The 15,428-nt window shown below is 41.3% G+C and overlaps 1 protein-coding gene across 1 annotated transcript in view; it reads left to right on the top strand.

The window, feature by feature from the left end:
* The first annotated feature begins 8,914 nt into the window (after positions 1-8,914).
* alp3 (alkaline phosphatase 3) overlaps positions 8,915-15,428 on the top strand; it is a 43,726-nt gene continuing 37,212 nt past the window's right edge. Inside the window, exons 1-3 of the mRNA XM_085371491.1 lie at positions 8,915-8,984; positions 13,987-14,103; positions 14,365-14,480. Coding sequence (XP_085227617.1) covers positions 8,915-8,984; positions 13,987-14,103; positions 14,365-14,480 — 303 coding nt within the window. The remainder of the gene's footprint in view (positions 8,985-13,986; positions 14,104-14,364; positions 14,481-15,428) is intronic.

Below are 15,428 nucleotides of genomic sequence, written 5' to 3'. Positions count from 1 at the left end.
GGATTTTGCATGTGTTTTGGATTTTGCATGTGTTTTGAATTTTGTACGTGTTTTGTATTTTGCATGTGTTTTGGATTTTGTATGTGTTTTGGAGTTTGCATGTGTTTTGAATTTTGTACGTGTTTTGGATTTTGCATGTGTTTTGGAGTTTGCACGTGTTTTGAATTTTGTACGTGTTTTGGATTTTGCACGTGTTTTGCATTTTGTACGTGTTTTGGATTTTGCATGTGTTTTGTATTTTGTAAGTGTTTTGGAGTTTGCACGTGTTTTGTATTTTGCACGTGTTTTGTATATTGTACGTGTTTTGTATTTTGTACGTGTTTTGTATTTTGCATGTGTTTTGGAGTTTGCATGTGTTTTGGATTTTGTACGTGTTTTGGATTTTGTACGTGTTTTGGAGTTTGCACGTGTTTTGGATTTTGTAAGTGCTTTGGAGTTTATATGTGTTTTGTATTTTGTACGTGTTTTGGATTTTGCATGTTTTTTGTATTTTGTACGTGTTTTGTCTTTTGCATGTGTTTTTTATTTTGTAAGTGTTTTGGAGCTTGCATGTGTTTTGGATTTTGCACGTGTTTTGGATTTTGTAAGTGTTTTGGAGTTTATACATGCTTTGTCTCTAGGGGCCACCGTAGGAGGCAGGTAAACCCTGAAAAATATGGTTTTGGGGATATGAAGATAAACTGTATGTGGAATCAAGAGTCTAATAAGCAGATCTAAAGTGCTGATTTTCAAATAAACACCTGCAAAAAAGTGACATTAAAGATGATGTTTTTTATGTAAAGGGATTTTGTTACTTTTTTCTGTCTGCCCTTTTAATATCTACACTGAAACACAGCATTCGAATGCACAGGGAACACATTTGGATTTTTCCATGGCCTCATCCTGCTTTGACGTTTCATTTCAGATACTTTGCCATATATAGAAATCATGAGGATGTATTTAAATTGTCTTTTGAATGTTTGGACAAGTAAATATTAAGATAAATATGCAAAAATACAAAATCACTTGGAAAAGTACATTTAAGCCATGATAATTAGAATCAGAGGTTCCAGGGACTGCTAGTTAGAACCTTGCTATTCAAATATCCACCACAGTAAAGTGTGTGGTGTCATCATACAAAGATCTAAAGAGCTCCCTTGGGCCTTTTGTTTGGTGGGGGTGGTAGGGGGTCTGGCAAGGATTTTAAATTTAAAAAAATTACTAATTGCAGTGGAATATATCACTTGATTGCACACCACCATCATCATGGAGGGCAGATTTCCAGCAGCTTTGTTCAGCACAGCCTGCCCTGACAAATTCAGCCCAAGAGCAGAAGTCTCTGTGACCCCGAAACCCAGGCCCAGATGACTCTTGCTGCTGTTGCTGTCAGAGCAGACACATCAACAATCACAACACGGTTCCACAAATTTAAAATACGTGCCAGGAAAGTTCTGAAAAACTTAAACATATGGGGAAAACCAGCCCTTTACAGATAATGCCCTTTAATCAAAGGATTAAGATCTGTGTGGCTCAGACACAAGATGGCATTTCAGGAGAGGAACCATGGGTCACAGCACTGGATACTAAAAATGGCTTGAAAACTGAGGTTGAACCTGAAGTGGACCTTGTAAAAGGATAATGATCCTAAACGCTTTCACCAGAGAACAAATCCACCAGTGATTGGCTCAAAAACAAAAAGTAGAGCGCCAAAACCAGATTTGGAATGTCATTGGAATTTATGGAAATTTGAAGTCAGAAATATCACAGCTGAAGGAATTTTGCTGTGAAAAGTGAACATCAGAGAGGCTTAATAACAACACCAAATGCCTTTCATAAATCTTGCTAAAGGGGGCCATACTAGATCCTCATGCTTTTTGTACAATATACAATATTATATCTCATACTCTTCTTGAATAAATGCAAAAATTATTTTTCTTTCACTTGTCAAAATATGTAATAAATTAATTAATTTAAATTGAACTAAATTAAAATCTCTGATTTTAATTTAAAGTCTGAAGAGCGAGTTGCATTAAACTTCAGTAATAGTCACTATTGCATACACTAGAGGGCGCCATTACACCGTGTATATTCCCCACATTCACTATATTGAGTGACCATGCCAGCTTTTGCAAATCTCTCAAACACTAAAACTGTCTCCAAGCAGCAGATAACAAACAAACACACGTTTTAAAAATATAATAGAGAGCCAAAATCACTGTTGGATCGGTGCCATCTATACATTACAAATGCATTCATTTTGTTCCACTTATTTTGTTCCTAAATATTTTTTGAGTCTAGCTTTATCCTACAAATTGCTGCCATGACCCGTTTTCCCCCCACAGGTACCATTGGAGTTTAACTCAAACACATACACAACAGTAAACTAATGAGCTGACATCATATCGTCATGAATCATAGCTCCACAGCAGATGGTGGGTGTGTGCAACAGCCTGCTGTCCTGCTCACCGCAGAGACCCACAGCAGTGAGGACACAGTGTGGTCGCATCTCTCCACCACCGTCAGTGACAACATGTCAGCGTCTTGGACTCGCTGCACAGCGCACCGCATCAACCTATTCAGCTGTGACAGTTTGCTTTTCTCACAGAGGTGCTGTCAGTTTTTGCTGTCTCGATGAAGCAGAGGTTGGCCAAGGTCACAAAACAATGTTTTAATAATGTTTTACAAAAGTTACAAATATGAATTTCAGGAGTGTAAGTGGATGATATATATATATATATATATATATATATATATATATATATATATATATATATATATATATATATATATATATAAAACACCCAGCACGCCCCTGCGGGCGGTTTATCCTTCAAGCTCGGGTCCTCTACCAGAGGCCTGGGAGCTTGAGGGTCCTGCGCAGTATCTTAGCTGTTCCCAGGACTGCGCTCTTCTGGACAGAGATCTCCGATGTTGTTCCTGGGATCTGCTGGAGCCACTCGCCTAGCTTGGGAGTCACCGCACCTAGTGCTCCGATTACCACGGGGACCACCGTTACCTTCACCCTCCACATCCTCTCGAGCTCTTCTCTGAGCCCTTGGTATTTCTCCAGCTTCTCGTGTTCCTTCTTCCTGATATTGCTGTCATTCGGAACCGCTACATCGATCACTACGGCCATCTTCTTCTGTTTGTCTACCACCACTATGTCCGGTTGGTTAGCCATCACCATTTTGTCCGTCTGTATCTGGAAGTCCCACAGGATCTTAGCTCGGTCATTCTCCACCACCCTTGGGGGCATCTCCCATTTTGACCTCGGGACTTCCAGGTTATACTCGGCACAGATGTTCCTGTACACTATGCCGGCCACTTGGTTATGGCGTTCCATGTATGCCTTGCCTGCTAGCATCTTGCACCCTGCTGTTATGTGCTGGATTGTCTCTGGGGCATCTTTACACAGCCTGCACCTGGGGTCTTGCCTGGTGTGATAGACCCCAGCCTCTATGGATCTTGTGCTCAGAGCTTGTTCTTGTGCTGCCATGATTAGTGCCTCTGTGCTGTCTTTCAGTCCAGCTTTGTCCAGCCACTGGTAGGATTTCTGGATATCAGCCACCTCCTCTATCTGCCGGTGGTACATACCGTGCAGGGGCCTGTCCTTCCATGATGGTTCCTCGTCTCCCTCCTCTTTCTTGGGTTTCTGCTGCCTGAGGTATTCACTGAGCACTCGGTCAGTTGGGGCCATCTTCCTAATGTATTCTTGGATGTTCGTTGTCTCATCCTGGACTGTGGTGCTGACACTCACCAGTCCCCGGCCCCCTTCCTTCCGCTTAGCGTACAGCCTCAGGGTGCTGGATTTGGGGTGAAACCCTCCATGCATGGTAAGGAGCTTTCTTGTCTTTATGTCAGTGGCTTCTATCTCCTCCTTTGGCCAGCCTATTACCCCAGCAGGGTACCTGATCACGGGCAGGGCGTACGTGTTGATGGCCCGGATCTTGTTCTTACCATTCAGCTGACTCCTCAGGACTTGCCTGACCCTCTGCAGGTACTTGGTGGTTGCAGCTTTTCTAGCGGCCTCTTCATGGTTCCCATTCGCCTGTGGGATCCCCAAGTACTTGTAACTGTCCTCTATGTCTGCAATGTTGCCTTCTGGTAGTTCAATCCCCTCAGTTCTGACTACCTTCCCTCTCTTTGTTACCATCCGACTACACTTCTCCAGTCCGAACGACATTCCAATGTCATTGCTGTATAGCCTGGTAGTGTGGATCAGTGAATCGATGTCTCGTTCACTCTTGGCATACAGCTTGATGTCATCCATGTACAGGAGGTGGCTGACAACTGCTCCGTTCTGTAGTCGGTATCCGTAGCCAGTCTTGTTAATGATCTCACTGAGGGGGTTCAGGCCTATGCAGAACAGCAGTGGGGACAGAGCATCTCCTTGGTAGATCCCGCACTTGATGGTGACTTGTGCTATGGGCTTGGAGTTTGCCTCTAGTGTTGTACGCCACATCCCCATTGAGTTCCTGATGAAGGCTCTTAGGGTCCCATTGATCTTGTACAATTCTAGGCATTCCAGTATCCAGCTGTGGGGCATTGAGTCATAGGCCTTCTTGTAATCAATCCAGGCAGTGCACAGGTTGGTCAGTCTGGTCTTGCAGTCTCGGCTGATTGTTCTGTCTACCAGTAGCTGGTGTTTTGCGCCTCTGGTATTCTTGCCAATTCCTTTCTGTGTCCCGCTCATGTATTGACTCATGTGCCTGTTCATCTTAGCCGATATGATGCCTGACAGGAGCTTCCATGTAGTACTGAGGCAGGTTATTGGTCGGTAGTTGGAGGGGACCGGTCCCTTCTTGGGGTCCTTGGGGATCAGGACCATCCGGCCTTCAGTTAGCCATTCCGGATGTCTCTCGTTAACTAGCAGCTGGTTCATTTGTGCTGCCAGACGCTCGTGGAGTGCAGTCAGCTTCTTCAGCCAGTAGGCGTGAACCATGTCGGGCCCTGGTGCTGTCCAACTCTTCATACTGGAGACCCTTTCTTGGATATCTGCCACTGTGATGGTTACTGGACCCTGTTCAGGGAGGTCGCTGTGGTCAGCCCTCAGATCCTCTAGCCACTGAGCATTGCCGTTATGGGTTGCATCCTTCTCCCATATGTTCTTCCAGTATTGCTCCGTCTCCAGCCTTGGTGGTGCTGTTCTCTTATTGTTCCCTTGCCACTGAGAGTACACCTTTGCTGGTTCTGTGGAGAACAGCTGGTTTATTCTCCTGCCTTCTATCTCTCTGGTGTACCTCCTCAAGCGGCTGGCCAAGGCTGTGAGTCTTTGCTTGGCAGTTTCCAAGGCCTCAGGTATGGACAGCTTGCTGTATTTCTTAGGCACCTTATTTGTCGCACCTTTCTGCAACTCCGTTAGTTGGCTAACCTCCCTCCGTGCTACTTTGATCTTGCCCTCTAGCCTCCTTCTCCATGGAGGGTACTGCCCCTTGTCGCTGTTCAACTTGTAGCCAAGCATCTCACTGATCACTGTTGCCGTATTGTAGATCAGCTTGTTTGTGTCGGTAATCGTGGTTGTAGGTATTGCCCGTAGTGCTGCATTAACATCATCTAGCAGACCTTCTGAGGGAACTTCACGTAATCTTGGTAACCGGCTACGCGGGATCCAGGTTTCAAGCTTGGCCATGATCCTATTTTTCAGGTCAGTTCCTCTCGCACTCAACGATCCTTCTCCTATCGCACTTGGGGCTATGTACCCAATCTCGGGTGGGGGTGATGATATCTCCCCCCCTGACCTGGCGTCCTGACTCCTCCTTGCCGTAGCATTTGTGTTGTACCTCGTCAATCTCTAGCTGTGAGAGCAGTCCCTTCTTTCGAATGTTGGAACACTGAGCTACTAGTTGTTTCGCCGTCATTGTGGATGTTGGGTATCGAAGAATCCATAGGTCCCTCATCCTATTCATGTAGCCCCTTCCGCCGGGGTTACTTGCATAGTAGCATTCCAACAACGCCCTGTTTTCGTCTCTTGCCCACCGATGCCTTCTTGTTCCAGTAGCCCACTTTTCGTCAGGGTGCCCTGGTTCCTCAACACCTGACGCGGACCTTGTTGATCCGGGCGACGTCCGAGCCGGCATGCCTTCATGTTTAGCAGCTGGATAGCGTAGTGGTTAGACTACACGCCTTTGGAACAGAGGATCGCAAGTTCGATTCCTGCCTGGGGCGTCTGTATCCAGTAAGGGTCCTAAGGCTAGACCCCCTATGCTAAGCAAGCCTACCGCAGACATGAGCGAGACAGATAAATATATATATATATAAAACTGATTCAAGAAGAACAAAATGTGGAACACAAGCATTAAATTTCCCTGAAGTCTGGCAGTGAAATGAATTAAGCTACAATTAATCCAAACATACCAAATAAATGAGCACCTTGAAGCCCCTTATACCTGCATTCTTTTTAATGGCCAGCACCAGGTTTTATTTAAATATTGAATAGCTGAAAATTACCCTTGGCTTGATGGCTCTGTGACACCAGTAAACACCTTCCTGCTGACTAATTTGCTAAATTATGGTCATTTTTAGAATCTGGGAGGCCAAACAGCCACAGTCTCAATCGCTGTGAGTACACTGACCTCTCAAAGTTCAGGTATTATTCAACTGTTTTACATGCATAGTAAACTACATAGCAGTGTGTGGGTTTAGCTAAAAGGGAAACAGTGAAGATGAGAGAGAAACTTTTTTTATGTAGCATTTAAAATGATTTAAGTTGCAATATTTGATTTTATGAAATGTTTGAATCCTAATATCATCACTGTTAATGTATTAGACTGATATTAGCATTATTTAGATTTACAGTTTTATGACCATTTAATAAAGCTTTCCTACCACAGCTTCATTTATTTTTGACCAATTAGGCCATAACTGCACAGGCTGGTAAATGTAGCGTTTTTAAAAAATGCATTTTGGCCTTTTGTCCAAACATAAATGGCATTTTAGCTCACTGAAAACAGAGCTTTTTAGAAAACGTCCTCCAGCATCAAGATGTTCAGTTTCTGCGTTTACATGTCAAAGTCACGTGTGGTCAAAGGAGAGCCACTGTATTATTGTTTGTAGGTTTCTGATGGGCTAACATTCCTACAAGGTGTAAAGTTCAGGGTAGTTATGCCTATTGTTCTGGCATGCACTGACATTGTTTCTTTAAAACATTTTTTTTGTGTGTTTTTTCATGTGGACTGGGATATTTTTCAAAATGACAGTATAAAATCCCCATTAAAAACATCACAGTTTATTCTCCACATTTTCAGATCACTCAATTTAGCATGAACTATGATTTGCATTGACTATTTATTATGTTTAACAACACACGGAAATGAGTAAGAGCAAGCAGAATTACTGTTTATGTGATTCAATTCATAATTCAATAATAGAGAGAAAACAAAGAAAACCTCAACAATCAGATGACCCAGTATGAACAAGCTGTTTGGCAACAGTAGGAAGGAAAAACTCCCTTTTGACAGGAAGAAACCTCCACCATCTCTGTGGTGTTGGAGATGAGGGGAGGAAGACAGGATAGAAGACATCCCGTGGAAGAGAAGTGGAGATTAATAATAACCAACCATTAAATATTTGTAAATGTAAAAAACATTAAATATGTGTTATGTAGAGGCCAATATTAAATAAAAAAATAAACATTAAATATTAAATTGGAATTATTGCATACTGTGCATCGTCAAATAATTTTAGCTATAGAAAAACTAAAAAGTTTTTCCTGATAACCGGATTTGAGGCTTTACGTGCTCATGCTGTTGGTCTCGTGTGTCTTCACTATCATTTCTCATTCTTTTTCTGGCTTCTGACCAGAATCCATCAGTAATGATATTTTAATTAAATATGAAGCCTCACAGACTTTGTTTGCTTTGATGGTGTACCATCTTTTCCTACTTTGATACCTGACTCATACTTTTGGTGCTGAGCTCCCAGTATTTCTGGGACTCACTTTTGAAAACTTTTTCAAATGTTACTTAAAAAAAAAATCACATTTGTTTTTTCTTTCTTATGGGTCAAGGTCACACAAACTGTATGCCACGCCCCTTTCCACATTTTTTCCTCCATTTGCTCTCATTTACTGAAAAAATGTAAAAAGGAAAGAAGAAAAACTTTATTTCCATTCCTATTAAGGAGATTAAAATTGGTTTGCGTTCTTGGCTTAATGCCTCATTCACACCGGTGAGACTAATCAGTGAACTTGCAGGGAACATTATGTGATTAAATTACCTGTGTGACGCATGGCACCTGTTGAATAAGATGCAAAACACGCTTTCTGCATCGGTTGCCATGTTACCTCTTGTTCTCTCAGAAGGGTGATGTGGAAATTTTGGACAAGCAATCAAATAAAACATGATTGTCGATACTTATATCCCTTCTTGCTAATGTATTCATTGGAAAATAGATGGCTGAGTGCTTCTGACTTTCAGCTCAGTCCCGGCGGACTCTGTCTTTCTCACTTACATAACTGTATTGCTCTGTTGCATTATCTCTCAGATACAGTCCATTTATGGTTAGAAATTACACACACACACACACACACTTTCAATTGCTGATTGGTATGTTCGCATGCATTTCCTTGATCTTTGTCACAGGGTCATAAATAATGCCCGTGTATACGCTCAATTCAATGGTGTCATTAAAACTACTCTTAATGAGTCCTCTAGTCAAGGACCACAAATATTCATAGGTTCATTATTACAGTAGTTTAAGCTGCAGGTATATTTTTGTTATGTTTTTTTTTGTGTCTTATTTCTCCTCCATGCCAACCACAACACATTTCTTTTCACTCAAAGGGTCATATAAGGCTGCCACAGGTTGATTGGTGTTTATGTATTTATGACATGCTGTTAAATATGACTGACAGCAGGTTAGATTGGAAACGGGTATTATTAGAGTGGAAGAGTTGATTCAAGACTTAGAGGAGCAGACTGCCATCTCGATCGTGGCCATGGCGTCCACAAGAAGGTCGTTCCTGGCTCTCTTTCTGTTGGTGGTGCTTGGATCATCCATTGCCACAGGTAAGGAAAGAAGGAAAACGCACTCTTGTTTTAGTTTTGTTTTGGGTTTTCTTCTGCTTTGATGTTTTCTAAATCAGATATTGAGTCTGTACATGTGACATTGTGTTTGACATGAAACTCCTCTGCAGGTTAGTCCAGGACAAACAGGTTAGTTTGCTGTGTTGTGATGGATTTAAAGTAAAGAACAGTGTGTGATTGGTGATTTGATGGCCAGAGTTGGGTTACATCCAATGTAGCAAAGATAAATTTGAAGTTAGGATGATGATACTGTTTAGCATAAAGACAGCATAAACAGTGTACTGTCAGTGTAGATAATGGAAATCAGCCAGGAGAACTCATGCTCACATGCATCTGCTCACATCCGTTTGTATATTCACAAAGAGCAGCAGTGTCCCAGATCAGCTGATCACAGCCTGTACACAAAGATAAATACTGGAGCACTTAATAGAAATTACTTATGTTATTTTATTATTACATTAATATAGCACAATGTTTAGCTTTGGATAAAAATAGCTGAAGTATCTGTACTTCTACTTAAGTACTGAATGTGTGTACTTTTGCCACATCTGGCTCAAACCTTATCCTATGTCACTTTATTTACCAGTTTCTTACACTTTGCTGACCATTCAGCTCATAAGTCTTTTTGTGTCACAGGGTAGTTTGACTGATTTTCAGCTTTTACATTTAAGCAACTGCTTGCTGTATTGCAACCAGTGTGGGAACACTTCAGCTAGTGAGTATATCGGTTAATCAATATTTGCTTCAGGACTTCCTGTTCTACCCACTGGCCATTGTCTATGCATAGAGACACATTTTAAAAAGTGAATAAAAACCTCAACTCTTGACAGATAACAGCCTCTGCATGTTCTTCATCTAATGCTTCCATTGTTTTACATTTACCGAACCTCAGGGCTCACACATCAAGCCAAACACACACAGTCTTTAAATGTCATTTCAATCGTGTTCGGCATTTACACTACAAATGGCTGTTCAACTGCGTTCACCATGTACAAAATCAACAATAAGCACTATAACCTTCAACTGAAAACCTTTCAGTGCTTCAGTGATATTTCCTGAATTAACTGCTCCACTGCGTTCAGACTTTACACATCAGCTGACATGCCCACTTCATCTGCTTTCATTTAAATGTTTCAGCTGAAGTTCATTTTAATTGTAAGTGAATCAATACCTGCGTTTAATCAAAAACCAGTTCCACTGTTTCCATCTTAAGCTTGCATTTCATTTACGTTTCAAATGTACATTCATTCTGCTGCCTTCAAATGCTGATGAACCAAACAGTACATAGTGTTTTGACCTTTAACACTGTTCAAACCCTTTCAGATTTCAGCTCTTTACCTTTAAACAAAAACCTTGAAAAACCTAACCCAGAACTTCTATTGGTAGCACACAACAAGTAGACCACTTGTCCTTGTATTAGTTTTCCCATTGTCCTTTCTTTCAGTATTGATATTTGAGTGCCACTTCGACCAGAACTTCATTTTTTTTCTTCCAGTGTTACAGCTGCAGAAATTCACCCACAAGCAAAAATGCACCTCTTCATAACACAGGCTCCCCCCCCCCCCCCCCATTCCTTCACTCTGCAGCTTTTACACAAACTATTAGATTTGCAGGTCTTTTTACGATAACATCAGAGTGACCTGAAAATGTTGAGTTTGATGTATGATTCTCCGTTTTTAACCTAAGAATCAAACTTCTTCTCTATTTAAAAGCTTTAAAACTCCATCATCCACCAATTCTGAGTCCCTTTCTCTTCTCCCTTTGGGCTCTGTCTTTACCCTCTTTTCACTTTCCCTTTTTTCTTCTTAATGATGTCTCACCTTCCACCCTTCCTTTCATGGTCCCCGGTTGTTTTTTGACAGGAGCTTCCAAACTTTGCAAGTCAGCACTTTGAGTGCAGATGGAGTTCCGCAAAACTCCCCGTTATCAGCAATCACTGTGAATTAATGGACTACTGTATCAGAATAACTGTTTAACAGCATACAGAGATGTACTGCAGTAGATAAGAGAGCATTAAAGTGAGGTGTGACAGCTGTTGCTGCGAACAAACACTGCAGTAAACACACATTCAAGTCTCGAAAGAGTTTCTTTCTAACACTGCTCACAGTGATCTCTGCAGGATGCGCCGAACAAGGCTTTGATTGTGATCTGTGGAATTTTAGGCGGAAGTTTTCTCCAAGTTTAAAGTTACACCTGAAGTGAGATACTGATTTCCAGCAGGAACATGTTGCGCTATAAACACTCACAGTAGGAAAGCATCTTAGATAAAACTGTAATTATGCTACAGTTCAAAGGTTTAGAACGTTGCTATATGGAAAACATATTTCAAGGTCAAACTAAATTAACTTGATCAGAAATTTGTAAATAACTAAGATTGTGGATCTATAATCATTATGTGTTTATTATGTTTTTTTAACTGCATCTGTACTTTGGAGCCCGTTTTTAGAGAGCCTCACTCCTGTTCTAAAGACACATTGTAATACTCAATTAAAAGCCTGATTAAACATTTTAAAAATCCATTCTGTAATTATGATAGTACATATTAAAATTATTCTGCTACTTTTATCTAGCTGAGTACCTGGAGCATTAGCATCAGTAGATTACAAGCCCAGAATGGTCTAAATTCATCAAAGTATTCTTGTTTGATGAAAAGAAGGCCATTTGAAAACCTCAACATTATGTATTAATCACTCCACGGAAGAGCACAAACTGAGTCAAACCAGGAGAAAGTTTCAGCTTGAACCTGATTGTGCTGCTTTGTTAACTGCATCACACACTGTTGTATGAAACATCAGTGTTTTGGCAGTTTCCTACAGTCAATAGGCTTTATTGCTTAATAGCCGGATGAGTCAGAGAATAAAACTCTTATTAAGAAAGGTGTTTTTAGACTACAGGGTGGGCCATTTATATGGATACACCGTAATAACATGGGAATGGTTGGTGATATTAAAGTCCTGTTTGTGGCACATTAGTATATGTGAGGGGGCAAACTCCTCAAGATGGGTGGTGACCATGGTGGCCATTTAGAAGTCGGCCATCTTGGATACAACTTTTGTTTTTTCAATAGGAAGAGGGCCATGTGACACATCAAACTTATTGGTAATGTCACAAGAAAAACAATGGCGTGCTTGGTTTCAACGTAACTTTATTCTTTCATGAGTTATTTACAAGTTTCTGACTACTTATAAAATGTGTTCAATGCGCTACCCATTGTGTTGGATTGTCAATGCAACCCTCTTCTCCCACTCTTCACACACTGATAGCAACACCACAGGGGAAATGCCAGCACAAGCATCCAGTATCCGTAGTTTCAGGTGCTGCACATCTCGTATCTTCACACCGTAGACAATTGCCTTCAGATGACCCCAAAGATAAAAGTCTAAGGGGGTCAGATCGGGAGAGCTTGGGGGCCATTCAACTGGCCCACGACGACCAATCCACTTTCCAGGAAACCGTTCATCTAGGAATGCTCGGACCTGGAACCCATAATGTGGTGGTGCACCATCTTGCTGGAAAAACTCAGGGAACGTGCCAGCTTCAGTGCATAAAGAGGGAAACACATCATCATGTAGCAATTTCAAATGTCCAGTGGCCTTGAGGTTTCCATTGATGAAGAATGGACCCACTATTGTTGTCCCCATATACCACACCAAACCATCACTTTTGTTGTTCCAACAGTCTTGGAGGGATCCATCCAATGTGGGTTAGTGTCAGACCAATAGCGGTGCTTTTGTTTGTTAACTTCACTATTCACATAAAAGTTTGCCTCATCACTGAACAAACTCTTCTGCGTGAACTGAGGGTCCTGTTCCGATTTTTGTTTTGCCCATTTTGCAAATTCTGTGCGCCGATCTGGGTCATCCTCGTTGAGATGCTGCAGTAGCTGGAGTTTGTAAGGGTGCCATTTGTGAGTAGCTAATATCCGCCGAGGGGATGTTCGACTAATTCCACTCTCCAATGACATGCGGTGAGCGCTACGCTGTGAGCTCTTGCTGAATGAAGCTAGGACAGCCACTGATGTTTCTTCATTAGTGACAGTTTTCTTGCATCCAGTTTCACGAAACTTAGCAAGCAGTTTGCTAACTGTAGCATGGGAGATGGGTGGTCTCGTAGGGTGTCTTGCATTGAAATCTGCTGCAATGACCCGGTTACTGCGTTCACCAGATATCAACACAATTTCGATCCGCTCCTCACGTGTTAACCTCTTCAACATGTCAATGGCTGTGAACAAAGAGAAACTTGTAAATAACTCATGAAAGAATAAAGTTACGTTGAAACCAAGCACACCATTGTTTTTCTTGTGACATTACCAATAAGTTTGATGTGTCACATGGCCCTCTTCCTATTGAAAAAACAAAAGTTGTATCCAAGATGGCCGACTTTTAAATGGCCACCATGGTCACCACCCATCTTGAGGAGTTTGCCCCCTCACATATACTAATGTGCCACAAACAGGACTTTAATATCACCAACCATTCCCATGTTATTATGGTGTATCCATATAAATGGCCCATCCTGTATAATGAAACAAATATAGGCTCCAAACATTTACTCTCCAGACATAAACTGTCTTTAAGCAGCAGCTTCATCTATAGTTATCAGTTACCCTTTTAATATAATGAATGTGCACTGCTTAAAAGGCCCCTCTATGTGCCCATATATCTCCAATTTAAAGGTAATGAGCGATTACTGAGTAATTATTATGGTATGTACAATTTAGCTTTTTTCTGTTTCCTGCTGTCCGCTCCATCTCTGGTTTATTTTAGTGTACTTACTTCAGTTGTGAGAACACTTTGAATTTCCAGCTAGGAAATGCTAAGTGTTATATCATAGTTTTGTCTGAAAGCAACCAGCATCAAGATCAGATGAACTCCAATATGTAAGAGAAGCTTCAATAAAAGGTAAGCTGGTGCTTGTGTTGAGTGCATATTTTTGTTTGAACTGATGTTTTAAACACCACTCTGACTCCTGTGTTTGCCTTAAGTTGAGGAAGAGAACTCAGAGTTCTGGAGGTCACAGGCGAGGAAGACACTGCAGGCAGCACTAGACAGGAAGCTGAACACCAACGTTGCCAAGAACATCCTGTTTTTCCTTGGAGATGGTAGGTTACACAACACTGTCAATCCTTTGCACGAATATCATTAGACAGCCTCACTCGGCTGAACAGTTAAAACAAGCAGAATAAGTAAAGAGTGCTTGAATTACTTTTTTATATACATAGATCCATTGTCTGCTCTGTTTGCTCAGCCACCAATTTACAGCATAGAAAACAAATATTTTAAAGGAATACAAGAAGATGCAGGAGGGAGTTATTTGTGTTTATCAAAGCTACAGTGTGTGAACTTGTGTCTGTGGGCCTCAGGTATGGGACTCACAACCCTCACAGCAGCTCGTATTCTCAAGGGACAGCTGGAGAACCAGCCAGGGGAAGAGACAGTGATGACCATGGACACTTTCCCCAATGTGGGGCTGGCCAAGGTACACACACACACACACACACACACACACACACACACACACACACACACACACACATCGATACATAATTATGATATAAAAAGAGGAACCCATGGTACCATATAGCTGCTGCGTCAGCCACAGTACAACTATGGGTGCTCCCAAAACAAGTGTGACATGTGATGAAGTCATTTAAGTATATGCATCATCCTCTATCTTTAGATCAGTGGTTTCAAACATAAGGCCCGGGGGCCAGAATCAGCCTGACACAGACTCTGGCCCAGCTGCACAGCTTTAGAAAAATAAAGAAAGGAATTTGGGACTTTTGAGTGTATTTTCATTAGTTTTAACGCTTTATCTTTACTGACCTCGCCCATGGGCCATTTATGCTACCCCAAAGTAATTAGGTAGCAGATTAAGAAAAAGAAGAAAATTAAGAAAAGACAGAACAGAAAAGTTCCTATTTTTTCACTTCTTTCTGTGAGATATCAAAAAAAGAGTTTCTGATTTATAATTACAGAAGATTAAATGAGCTGCCAGAAGTTTTTCTGTAATTTTACTCATTGATTTCTTACAGTTTAAGCCAAAAGAGTTGGGGTGACAGATTTCTTTCATTTACTGCAGCAGCAATGTTTTATTATGTAGAAAAACTGAAATGTCCTGTTGAAATCGCACTTCTTTTTCTTATATTAAGATATCTCAATGATTAATTCTATAATTAAACTTTTTTTTACACTGACAGAAAGAGGAATTTCACTGGTCACAATGGAAATGAGTCTGGCATCCCTATTTTAGATTTTCAGTACTGAATATGAATGCAATCAGCCCTGTAGGCATACAGTTTCTGTGTGAGGGGCCTTATGTCAGACTGGTCTCATAGTAACTAATATATATTATTAAACTAATGTATTTCAGTTGGAACTTGTGTCTACAGCACGTGTTTTGGAAAGCCTTTAGCAGGTGGCTGTA

The sequence above is a fragment of the Diplotaxodon limnothrissa genome, linkage group LG14, assembly GCF_057381915.1.
Source record: "Diplotaxodon limnothrissa isolate DT_005_m linkage group LG14, D_limnothrissa_male_GT1.1, whole genome shotgun sequence".
Taxonomy (NCBI): Eukaryota; Metazoa; Chordata; class Actinopteri; order Cichliformes; family Cichlidae; genus Diplotaxodon; species Diplotaxodon limnothrissa.
Note: the sequence above shows the minus strand (reverse complement) of the source record. Positions and strands in the feature narration are given on the sequence as shown.